Raw genomic sequence first — 11,934 nt, forward strand, 5'->3', positions numbered from 1 at the left:
CTTTGTTCTGGAGGCTCCTTATGGGAATTAGTGCCCATAGTAATGGAGATCGATTGCTTAATTTGAAAGTGTAAAATGGTTGCACCATCTCTTCGGGCAAGATGCAGCGATCTCTTCTTAATTTCTGCCACACGTTACACCGAAGTTTAATGAGCGGAAATCAGAGTCAGTTTATTGGACGGTGACACTATGCAGAAGATGAATCATTGAATCACAAATGTAATTCTATTCCAGAACTCAGGGCAACCAACAAGTCTATTTGACATTTTTATATAATCAATGGTCCTTTTAAAAATCAAACTATGAATCTCAAAAAAATTCCTATATACAAACTATGAACGCAATGCATCCACAATATCATGACCCCTTGTTGAAGGTTGGTGAGAGGAGAGAGCGGATTTCACTAATTTTCAGAAATATAGCTGCCTGCACTGGGCAACTGAAGCTTCTGCTGGACAGTATGGACATTTAAATGTGCGTGTGCTGCTCTTTGAGAGCTTCATGATTGATTGCTTGCAAAGAACATGCAAACATGGCATCAACATGGGTGGATTCTCTTCACTTCCTTGGTCTCTGCTTACAGGACAGACAAATATGGAATGGAACTGATATTCCTTGCTCAATTCTACAGGAACTGGCAACTGCTTCATTGCTTGCCATTCCTGCTTCTTCGCAGCCATTACATTTGCCAACTTTAATAGCGTAGGCAGCCCTTCGAATCCAGCGGTTATTGCCACACTCAATGGGCTTTTGCAGGACTGCCCGAGGAGACGGCAGAATTGCTGAATCAGCTCATCCGTTGATTTCTCCCAATGGGTTGGGGACATCAACTCAGAGTAAGGAGAACTAGCAAGCCTTCCTCGAAATGCAAGACAACCCATAAGCTTCATGATCTCTTCCTTGTAAAGAAAAGCAAAAGGAGCAAGGTAAGTTTTGGCATAGTTAAGTGCGTCAGCTTGGGTTCCGTTCTGTAGTATCTCCATGTACTGCAGACTATGAAGTTTAAGCTCAAGATGGGAACCATTCTGCTTCAGCTTTTCACGGTTAGCAGAGACCCAGTTCAGAGCAGGTTCAAGGTTCTTAACCCTCATGGACTCAAGTATCTGATACATTTCCAAAAACTGAGATTTTAGCACAGTTGCCTCGTGTTCTCCAGCCTCATATATTATGCTATCTCCTAGGTCAAACAAGCCTTGCTGGTAAAAATGGTTTGCAATTATCTGATTCACTATATGGAAGTCAAAGTCAACATTTCTGTATGCCTTGGATATGTCAGGATTGAAGGATCTTTCAAGGAGTTTAGGGTACTTGCTAAGGTTTTGGTTCAGTTCCTTTTGGGAACCTTCAAACTGCTGGACTGGGCTAATTGCATTAAGCTTGAGTTTAAGCTCTGCAAGAATGGACTTCTGATCAATGGATGAAGTAGAGTCATGAGTTGACAAGAACTTTGCAAGTGCCTGCTCAATTTCCTGGCCAACATGATCAATTACTTCATGAGATTTTGAAGATGAAAGCTTTTGCTTCTTAACAACACGGTCAAATGCATCTTTGATGGTATTCAGCTCCATTTTTGAAATTGAATAATAAACTCCTGCATGCAAGTAAAGAAGGCAATTGTTTGTTTGCTCAAATGAATAGAGAAAATGCTATGCAAATTACCTCTTATAAAATGAGAACTCTCAAATGATTAAACAACTCAAAACTGAACAATCTTGTATGAAGGCAAACCATAAAGCAAGCTCGAGTTTTTGCCTTAATGATATTCTCATGCACAAGTCCATATATGAAATTGAATGACAAAGCACAAGCATGGTGTTAGAAACTTGGTTTAAGACCACAAAGCATCCAATTCAATATTGCTTAGTTTGCAATGAAAAGCATGCTAAAAGTATACCAGACAAAGTTGATTACAATTTATACTGCATACTTTCAAATAATCTGCATAGGATGCATTTTCAAATTGCGTAAAATAGAGGGGATGCATGTAATGCAGCTTTTACACTTAAGCCTGCTGCTGTTTCTCCTCCTATTAAAATAAGTTAGGAGCTTGATCTGGACCACAATAGGAGGGGCATATATCTATTTTCTAATACTTATTATGTATTATTAAAAGGCCACAGTTCTAGCATTATTGAAGATATACAGTCCAGAAGACTGTACTTAGTTGGGGACTGTTCTTCATAAAATTAATTGTCACCAAAGTAAAATACTGGACCAGGTGAAATACTACATGTAAAGGGTATATATTAGCAGTAAAACCATGCAAAACTCCATCAAAAACCTTTTATCCTAAACTATGATTTTTAAGTGCTCAATAAGTCACTTAAGAAGTTTGTGCCTTATCCAAGAAGTAGTTAATAAGTGTACATAGCTCCCTAAAACAGGTTATATAATTAGAATGGAAAGCAGCCTCAATCAGTTATTGATAGTTGAGTCTGCTCAATTTATCTCCAGGACGAGCTGGAGTAAAAGGACTCCAAATTTAAACTGATTGCTCAATAAAATCATAGGCCATCTAAGGGGCATGAATCAGCTACTACATTTTTCCCAAAAAACATGTAACAGACAGAAACCATTTTGAAAAATTTGATCGTTATCATTAGACATTTTTGAGAATCTTTATGTATTCTATATTAAATCCTACCACAAATACCATTTACATACTCAAAGCACGTTTGACCACAAACAGACCTTAAACCTCTAAACTGAATGACTTCTCAACCCAAATAATCATGAAGTATCAAAGATCAACCAAAAATTAGTGACGGAAAGAAGCTGCGGGGAACATCAAGGTCTCCAGACAAAATGTCAAACATCTATGCCATTTGTGTTGCAGAAACGCAATGCTAACGTGTCAAACCTCATCTTAACTTGAAGGTGAGGCTATGTTAATTTCATTGTAAATGTACATATCAAAATTGAATAATTCTGGGTTCAGAAGTGTTCAAGTGAACTGGTAAGCTATTAAAGGAACAAGGCACCTGACATCCTCAAAAATTTCTAACATGCCAGATTTTGAGTAAAATTTTCCTATAACCATAGGTGCAATTTTAAGAAACAGATATGACAATTTGAAACATAAAGTAGTTTGACCACAAAAGTAAATAAATTGGCTCACCAAACAATTATTTTCGGTTTAGGGCTTCATCAGAATTAATGTGGAATAGTATATAACTATAGATGGTGAATGAGGGTCTGACCCTACGTCATCCCCATAGAAAGACAATTTTACTTATTGATACTAAAAAGTTGTTCCTAGTTGATCATTTGCATTGATACAAAGTAAGCATCAAATGAAAACATTTATAATTAATAAACTTGGATGTGAAGAACAAAGATAAACGGTATACCTTTTATAATCCTTATAATACCTTGTCTCCAACCAAATATTTCCTGAAATGAAACAAAAAAGCAAAAGAAATTAATCAACTAAGGACCTGTAGAGAACCGCTAGGTTATTGAACCAACAAAAGCCAGAGCTTTTGCACTCTGCTAAATCAATATAAACGATTTGAAAACCATCTCATCCCCTAACAGACATATACAAACAATCATGCCAAGACCAAGTCCCATGGAAACCAATTGGAATAGTGCAATCACAAAATATATTGAAATTGATAACACAAAAAATATTCCAAATAATATGCTTTTGCATTTTTACAGTCCGGTATCGAAAAGTTTTTTTTTTCTACTCCTAAATCCAAATTAGGTATAAACTACCTAATAGTAATTCACAAAAAATCCAAACTTCTTGTTGTCTCCGTTTGGCCACCAAGAGAGAAAAAAAACAAAAAACGAAACAGTTCGGTTTTTATCCAATTAATTATGCGCTAAACAGAAAAAACAGACGCAAAAACAAGATTTCCTTCCTCTGTTTTCCTGGGAAACAAACAGAGTAACGGATCGTGGAATCGAAATTAGGAAAATTGAAAAACATGCTGTGGATTCAAAGAAATTAAAAATTTGGAGAAAATTTTTGGAGAAAATTTAAATCCTTTTCATTAACAAAAAAAAAAAAAAAAAAAAAAAAAAAAAGGTAAAAAGTCGCGGGTTTGGTAAGGTACCTGGAGAGGAGGGTAGCAGAGGCTCCGAGAGAGGCGAGGAAACGCAAGCGTGCGAAGTATGTGAGAGAAATGAGAAATTGTTGGTGACTCACGTGTGAATTATATCCGTTGTTCTGGAATTGCCCTTCATCTATTTACTTTATGCCCTTTGTATCCACTCCTTTTTGGCTTCTATTTTGCGAATGGAATGCGATTGTGTGGCTCGTGAGTCGTGTCAGTTCAGTACGGTTATGATCGGCTGCAGTTCCTTCAATCATGCTGAATAGTAAGTGACACATTTTGGTTATCCTAATATTATGATAATATATATAGTAAATAATATTATATATATATATATATATATTTATACCATATTCTCAATAAATAATAAAAAATACAAACACAAAAAATGAAAACAATGATAGAAAATATTGTATTGTATATATTGAAATTGGAGTATATATATTTTATATATTTATAATAAAATATTTAAAAAAAATTATAATTTATATATAAATATTTTTATTAGTTTGTATGTTTATTTTATTGCAAAATAATAAGATTTTATATATAATAATTAAGAATTAGATTAATTATTTTATTTTATTATATAATAAAGATATTTTTTTAATTAATATATTTCGCTTAAAAATTTTGTATACTAATACATATTCATATATGTATATGTAATAAATAAAATTTCAATATTCTTATATATAGATTTTAATTATAAGATTAATATTTTTATTTGATATCCTTAAAATATATGTAACCATAAATAAATTAATAATGAGATTTAACTTTTTGTTTGGTTTCTTTTAAAAAATTTTAAAGATAAGAAAAAAAAATAATATATATATATGTAATAAAATATTTTGCATAATAATTTCATAAACTAATGCATATTCATATATGGATATGTAATAAATAAAATTTTATTACAAAATAATAAGATTAAAATATAATAACTAATAATGAGATTTATTTTTTTACAAAAATTTTTTTGATGAATAATGTATTTTTTTTAATATTTTCCAAAAAATGTTTAAGATGTACTTATGTATATATATATATATATATATATATATTTTAAGTTGCATTTAAAAGATAATTTTTAAATTACAATAATATATATATAATAAATAATAAATAGAATTTACTTATAAAAAATAATAAGATTAAAAAGCGTTAATAAATAATGAAATTTATTTTCTTATAAAAAATTTATGATAAATAATATATTTTTTTAATATTTTTCAAAAAATATTTAAGATGTACATATAGTATTTGATAAGAGCATGATAAATATTATCATTGTTTTATAAGAAAAAATGAAACATAATGACTAGAATACTTTTATTTTAACAAATTTTTATTTGATAAAAATATTACATAAATATTGGATTTATTAATAATAATCTACAACAAATTTTAATTATATTATTTAAAAACTTATTACAATGAGATTTAGAATATAAAATATTTTTCTGCAAAATTTTGAATTATATTATAAGAATTTAACATAGAAAAATTTATTATTTGTAAAGAATAAAAAAAAAATGCATTTGAATTTGAATTTGAATTTTATAGATAGAATATATTATATAAATATATTTCAATTTAAATTTAAATTTAAATTTTATAGATAAAAAAATTAAATTGATAAATATTTTTTAATTTAAATTTCATAAATAAATTATTTTATAAGGTAAAAATATATTTACAGGATAAATAACAACAACAATAACAACAACAACAATAATATAATAATTAAATAATTAAATTACATTATGAGTATTTAACATATAGAAATTGATTATTTACATGAAATAAAAAAAATATATTTAAATTTGAATTTAAATTCTATAAATGTAAAATATTATTTAAATACATTTGAATTTGAATTAAATTATATAAATATATTTGAATTTAAATTTAAATTCTATAAATAGAAAAAAATAGATAAAAAAATTTTATATATGAAATAATTATATCGGTAAATATTTTTTAATTTAAAATTTATAATCGTATAATATTATATGTAAATGTTAAATTTATAATTTTTAACAAAGGTTTATAGTATAAATTAGAAAAAAAAAATCTAAATATAATTATTTATTTTTAAATATGATTAATTATTATAGATTATTTTTAAAATAATCTATTAGGTTGCATATGGGATGGATGCTAGCTCCAACTTAAAAGAAGAAAACAGAAAGTGAAAGAAGATATCATCTGTAAGAGATTGAAATCTTGTAAAATTTGATTGCATTCAAAATCTGAATCATCAGTAAATTTAATTACAAAAAATCGACGTCAATGAGTATTACAGACATCTCTGCTACACATTACAAATACTCATCTCAAAATGGGTTTGTCTTCCACCATGTATGGTTATAGGTTGAGGAAGATCAAAGAATAAAAAGGGACTGACTTAATCTTGTAAAATGTCAGAAAAAAAATTGGTATACAAAATGTTCTATGATTCTACTGTGTAAGTATAATTAGAGCAGGAGAAAAACGCAGCTGCAAAAGAGCTTACTTCTGGGCTTGTTCCATCTTAGATCGAATCTTTTCTTCTAACACAGATGTTTCCTTCTCAAGATCAAACATTCTATTTACTGCACGCATATTCTCTAATGTCTCACTTAAATCGCGACTGCCACTTGCGTCACATCTGAGGTGCTTCATTGGACCTTGAAGGAGCTTCTTCACTATACCCATGCTAAGATCATGGATTGCTGCTTTTTGTTTCTTTGTTATATCATCGCCCATCTTTGACAAACATTTCTCCTCTTCAGAAGCCCTGATCTTTTCAACGTAAGCTCTAAACTTCTTGATGGTAGGCACTGTCTCTTGAGAATCTTTCCAGTCCTCAAATTTACCTAATTCCTCCTGGATAATCACCTGAGCTTCCATAGATTTCCGGCGCCTATCTTCCATGTTAGAAGACACAACTTCCTTGAGGTCATCCACGTTGTATACGCATGCAGTCTCAAGATCTGAGATACCTGGTTCCACATTCCGGGGAACAGAAATATCAATGAAAAGCCGGCGTCCAATTTCCGCACCCACATGAGGTAGCATCTGTACATGTTCTTTCAAGAATAATGGGGTTTCTGACATTGTGCTTGTGAAAATTACATCAGCTTCCGCAGCACTTGCTAGCGTTTCTGAAAGGGGTTTGTAGATTATTTCTGCATTTTTAAACTCTTCACGGAGGGCAGCAACTTTCTCCTCACTTCTGTTGACAACCACTATTTTTTCACACCCTTTTGCTATTAAGTGTTTGATCACGAGTTTTCCCATCTTGCCAGCTCCAACCACCAACACTCTAGCAGACGCATAAGAAGATTTGGGAAGCTTCATTTGGGCCAGTTCCACAGCAGCTGAACTAACAGAAACTGACCCAGAGGAAATGTTTGTCTCGAATCTAACTCGCTTACCAGCACTGATTGCACGGTTAAAGAGCTCCCTCATTTTCCCATCAAAGCCAGCTGTTCCTTCTCCAAGTTTCACAACTTGTTTAACCTGAGCAAGAATTTGACCCTCCCCTAAGACAAGCGAGTTAAGTCCAGAAGCTACTTCAAACAGGTGCTGGCTGGCATCTTTGTTATAGAGCAAAGACCTGTGCTTGCATATCTCTGAAACAGGAACTCCACTTCTCTGCAAATAACAAAAAAATACATTAAATTTAGAAAATCATGAATGGATGGTCAATTACAAACTGGCACTTTCTACTTATAACTTTCTTCTGAAGAAAAAATATACTAAGAGACAGGACATACCTTTGACATCCATTCAGTCACCTCTTTAACCCCACGTTCCTGAGACAGAGCAACAACATATATTTCTATACGGTTGCAAGTACTAAGGACAGCAGCTTCCTCTATATGATTCAAGGAACAGAGCTCGCCTATGGCTTGCGGCCACTGTTCTTCTGGGATATTAAGTTTCTCTCGTAGCTCAACTGGAGCTGTGTGAACATCAAGTCCTATTACTGCAATACTGCTCTTTGCTTTTGTATATCCTGACAGAAGCGGAAAAAAAAGAAATATATTAGAAAAAAAATGCTTCCTTTGAAAACTTTTGGTAAGAAGAAACACATAATTATTTGAACTACAGTAATATCTATAATTTCTTGGTAAGCAACAGGCAACAATTATTTAGCAATAAATTAAAAAGGACCGAAATTTCACAATTTCAAAGGATCATAGAATTCTGTCAAACAATGTGAAGGATAGTAAAATCTTAACAAGCAGAAAATAATTGCAAAGCATAATAGGAAAAAAGCTATTTAGACAATACATCTAGCAGTCACATGAACCACAAAACAGAACAAGCACATTAAAAATGAATTCTAGCAAACCAAATGGAAAACTGGGCATTCACACACACCAAAAAAAGGACAACTTGGCTTTGCCTCATAAAGTTTAAGTCTAATAGTTACATAAAAATACGTGTTCTTTGTTCAGTTTCCTGGTCAATAAATAAAGGAAAATTCCAAAACTCTTATTTTAGAAAAAGAAAAAGTTCTTTTGGTATATAGGCTTCCTAAAACTTTTGGTTCCACTTACTTTCCATTTTATTTTAATTGACATAATCAAACACGTAATAGTCTGGTTGAAAGCAAAAGTGTGAACACAATTGAGTGGTTGCCACCCACCATTCTCAGAGATGGTCAACAATTGCAACTCCACAACGAATTAATTCAACAAAATACATACACAGAGCTCAATCCCCGAATAATTCTTCGTCATTCAAAAAAATTGCAACTCCACAACAAATTAATTCAACAAAATACATACACAGAGCTCAATCCCCGAAAAATTCTTCGTCATTCAAAAAAAAAAAAAAAAAACTTAATGTCTCAAGATAGTAGTTACCATAATTTGAAACAGTTAAAAGAAAATCAAACACCAAATCACAATTAAAAAATAAAATAAAATTAAAAAAAGGCAATGTTCAAAATTGTAAAGGAAAAACTGTTCGGAATTTGGACTTACTGTCAACAGCGGACGTCTTGAGCAGCTCGAGAGCGGAAACACCAAGAGCCTTCGAATTCTCGTAAGTAAACTCCGATCTTGGAGTAAACAATGGTCCTCTATTGGAAACTAGAGCGCGGAGTCTTCTTGTAGGAGAGTATAGCATTCGTAATTGCGAACGCGAAGAAGCAGTGGAAGAATAAGAGATGGTGGTGTTGGAATCGGCCATTGCGCCTGGAAAAGAAGCCGCGAAGCCATTCGCAGCCGCCGCAGCCATTGAAAGTGAACGGAAAGTAGAGAGCGAGAGAAAGCAGCGAAACAGCTCTGAAACTTGAACCCTAGAGATTCAGAGATCGGAAATTTTGGAAAACGAAAATTGGCGATGAAAAGGAAGAGGCGGGTATATATAATGGTGTTGAAGACTTTGAGGGAAATTGTCAAAAGTGGTGGTGATGGGATAGGGTAGTTGTAGCGGGTACCAAAAATTTGACCGACCAAGGAATTTGTACACGTTTAAATTTCTACTCCTATTCAATCTAAAAGACGCAATTTGAACTCCTCTTAGCGTTGCCTCCACACGCTAATGTTTATACTTCTATTTTTAGAAGACGGTGAAAATTACTATGAGTAGTAGATGGGACACTTTGTGTCCATCTCAAATTTAATCTTGTTTGTTAGTTATTGATTGGTTTTAATTTTCTTATATGATTTACAATTAGGCTGCCCATAATTTATTTTTTATTCTATTTGGGATTTCTTTTTGCTTAATAAAAATAATCAATTAAAAAAATTCACTTTTGGATACCAATATTTTAATAGTTTATTTTAAATTCTAAATTTCTTTAATTCTAAATGGTACAAAGACTTAATATCAATCAATGAATTGTGAAATTATTTTCAAATTAATGGTGATAGCATATAATTATTGGAGGATCCTTAGTCCATCTCAAAGTGTGATTCAAATCCTATTTTTAAAAGATATATGAAACAATATGATTTAAATACAATTTCAAGACGAAACTCTACACGTATTAGACAACATCACTCCAAGAAAATTCATAAAAAAATTGTCAATAGAAAAAAAAATAAAAAATTCAGTATTAAAAAAGTTAAAAATAATCAACCATTCCGTATCTAGATAGCAAATTACCCAAAATATAATTTAAATAGCAATTCAGATATTTGAAAGAGAAAATTTCATTTAAATACTTTTAATTTTATTTTAATCAGAGTTATATTTATATTTATAAAAAATCATATTTAAAATTTATCAATAAATTTATTTTAGCTTAGTTTTTACACTTAAAAATTATAACTGATAAAACTGAAAGTTTTATGGGGATGTATTCGATTCAAAATTTAATGAATTTAAAATGAGTTATAGAGTTTAAAGAATTTGATGGATTGTTATGAAATTTCATATATTTCATAAAAAATTTATAAGAATCCAATGAAATTTTTGGGTTCAATGTTGGATTTCATTTTAATAATTTTATTCACAATTTCACCGTTAAAATCCTTTCAAATTTATTAAAATTCATCATTTTTTAAAATATTTTAAAATTAATAACTTTTTAAATACTACTAAACTTTAAAAGAATTCTATAAAATTCTAATTAAATACATCTAGATTTTAATAAATTTTTATAAAATCTATTAATATCTAAATTGAATATCATTAAATTTATATATATTTTTTTAAACTCTAAATCGAATACAATTAAACTTTTAAAATCTTTCAAATTCCATATTAAATATATTCCCCTTAAATAAAATTTTACCTTATGGAGATACTATTTAAATTCACCACCACCCACGTTGTCATCACGTGCTTAGTTTGACTTTTAAATTGTTGACCAGCCTTATGCGTGGCTCAGGAGTTAAGGTACGTCCTTTCATAGCGTACTATTTTATATACTTTATTATAGCTTATTGGAAATCATTATTTTTAATTTTTTAATTTTTTAAAATTTATTTGGAGTTCCATTTACAATCTTGTTTATAACAATAAATAAATAGACGGGTTTTTGCACCATTGCCCTTTGAGTTTTGCCCTTAATTTATCCTGGATCTTTATATGGGTCATTTTTATCTTCTTATCTTTAAGAATAATGTTATATAAGGATAAAATATTAATACGATTTATTTTTTGATGTTTAAAAGTCCTTTGACATTCACATGCTCTCTTTTAACCTCAAAGTTCAATGACAAATTAAGTAAATCATCTAATTCTTTTTCTAATAATTAACCCCAATTTTTTCAATCAATCTTGTGGAATGGGAGCAGACTCCACCATCATCATCATAAATGAGGGAGCTAGGATTGGCATTTGGAATCAAGATCAAACAACCATAAGGGAGTTTTTTCTAGGACTCACGCTAAAGTTCAAAGAGGGTGGCATCATTGCCAAGTTGAGTGTAAAATAGAGTTATTATCAAAATTCTCCGCCGCCAACCTCATTGGAAACATTAATAAAACCAAGTCTGTTTTGTTGCTCAGTCAAATTTGCTATATACATGCTAAAACAAAGGATCTAACTCTGGTTAATCTATGATATTGGTATGGCCATCCTAAACATGCAAATTTTGTCTTTCATACAAAAATATAATTAATTAAGCTTCCCATAAATTATTTAGATTATTTTTGTTGTATAAATTAAGGATCTTAACATTTTATTTTTATTTTTTTTTTAAAAAAAACCCTTTCTTCTTTTTTCTTTTTCTGTCACTAAAACCCTTTCCTTTTTTCACCTAAAATATGATGAAATTGGTTTTTCCATCGGTTTTTTTTATTTTGTTTATTTTATTCATTTATTTATTTTTTTAGTAATAAAAAATAATAGGGTTTTGGTTATGAGAAATAAAATATGGTGTTTTACCTAGTTTGCCTTTGAATTTAAAAGCCAA

At 30.6% G+C, this 11,934-nt stretch overlaps 2 protein-coding genes across 3 annotated transcripts; both read right to left on the reverse strand.

The window, feature by feature from the left end:
- Positions 1-206: 206 nt before the first annotated feature.
- On the reverse strand, positions 207-4,215 carry LOC107426729 (protein RMD5 homolog). 2 transcript variants are annotated; one of them, XM_016036990.4, is made up of 3 exons: positions 4,065-4,215; positions 3,351-3,393; positions 207-1,591 (listed from the first exon to the last, which is right to left on the reverse strand). In XM_016036990.4, exon 3 carries the CDS (start codon positions 1,566-1,568, stop codon positions 411-413), a length of 1,158 nt encoding a protein of 385 aa, XP_015892476.1. In that variant the 5' UTR covers positions 1,569-1,591; positions 3,351-3,393; positions 4,065-4,215; the 3' UTR covers positions 207-410. The 2 variants fall into 2 exon arrangements, with proteins under 2 accessions (XP_015892476.1, XP_015892477.1); XM_016036991.4 differs by lacking the exon at positions 4,065-4,215 and adding an exon at positions 3,721-4,014.
- Positions 4,216-6,279: 2,064 nt separating this feature from the next.
- LOC107426811 (glutamyl-tRNA reductase 2, chloroplastic) lies at positions 6,280-9,493 on the reverse strand. Its single transcript, XM_016037100.4, has 3 exons — positions 9,050-9,493; positions 7,832-8,073; positions 6,280-7,709 (listed from the first exon to the last, which is right to left on the reverse strand). The coding sequence occupies exons 1-3, from the start codon at positions 9,303-9,305 to the stop codon at positions 6,582-6,584; spliced, it is 1,626 nt and encodes a 541-aa protein (XP_015892586.1). The 5' UTR covers positions 9,306-9,493; the 3' UTR covers positions 6,280-6,581.
- Positions 9,494-11,934: the final 2,441 nt, after the last annotated feature.

The sequence above is a fragment of the Ziziphus jujuba genome, chromosome 9 (assembly GCF_031755915.1).
Source record: "Ziziphus jujuba cultivar Dongzao chromosome 9, ASM3175591v1".
Classification (NCBI taxonomy): domain Eukaryota; kingdom Viridiplantae; phylum Streptophyta; class Magnoliopsida; order Rosales; family Rhamnaceae; genus Ziziphus; species Ziziphus jujuba.

Bases quoted from the DNA above. Each gene is read 5' to 3' on its own strand.
- LOC107426811 (XM_016037100.4), bottom strand. From the start codon at position 9,305: ATGGCTGCGGCGGCTGCGAATGGCTTCGCGGCTTCTTTTCCAGGCGCA. The intron at 8,074-9,049 runs GTAAGTCCAAAT...CGCTTCTGTCAG, and splicing joins CAAGACGTCCGCTGTTGACA to GATATACAAAAGCAAAGAGC. The intron at 7,710-7,831 runs GTATGTCCTGTC...TGTTATTTGCAG, and splicing joins TGACTGAATGGATGTCAAAG to AGAAGTGGAGTTCCTGTTTC.
- LOC107426729 (XM_016036990.4), bottom strand. From the start codon at position 1,568: ATGGAGCTGAATACCATCAAAGATGCATTTGACCGTGTTGTTAAGAAG.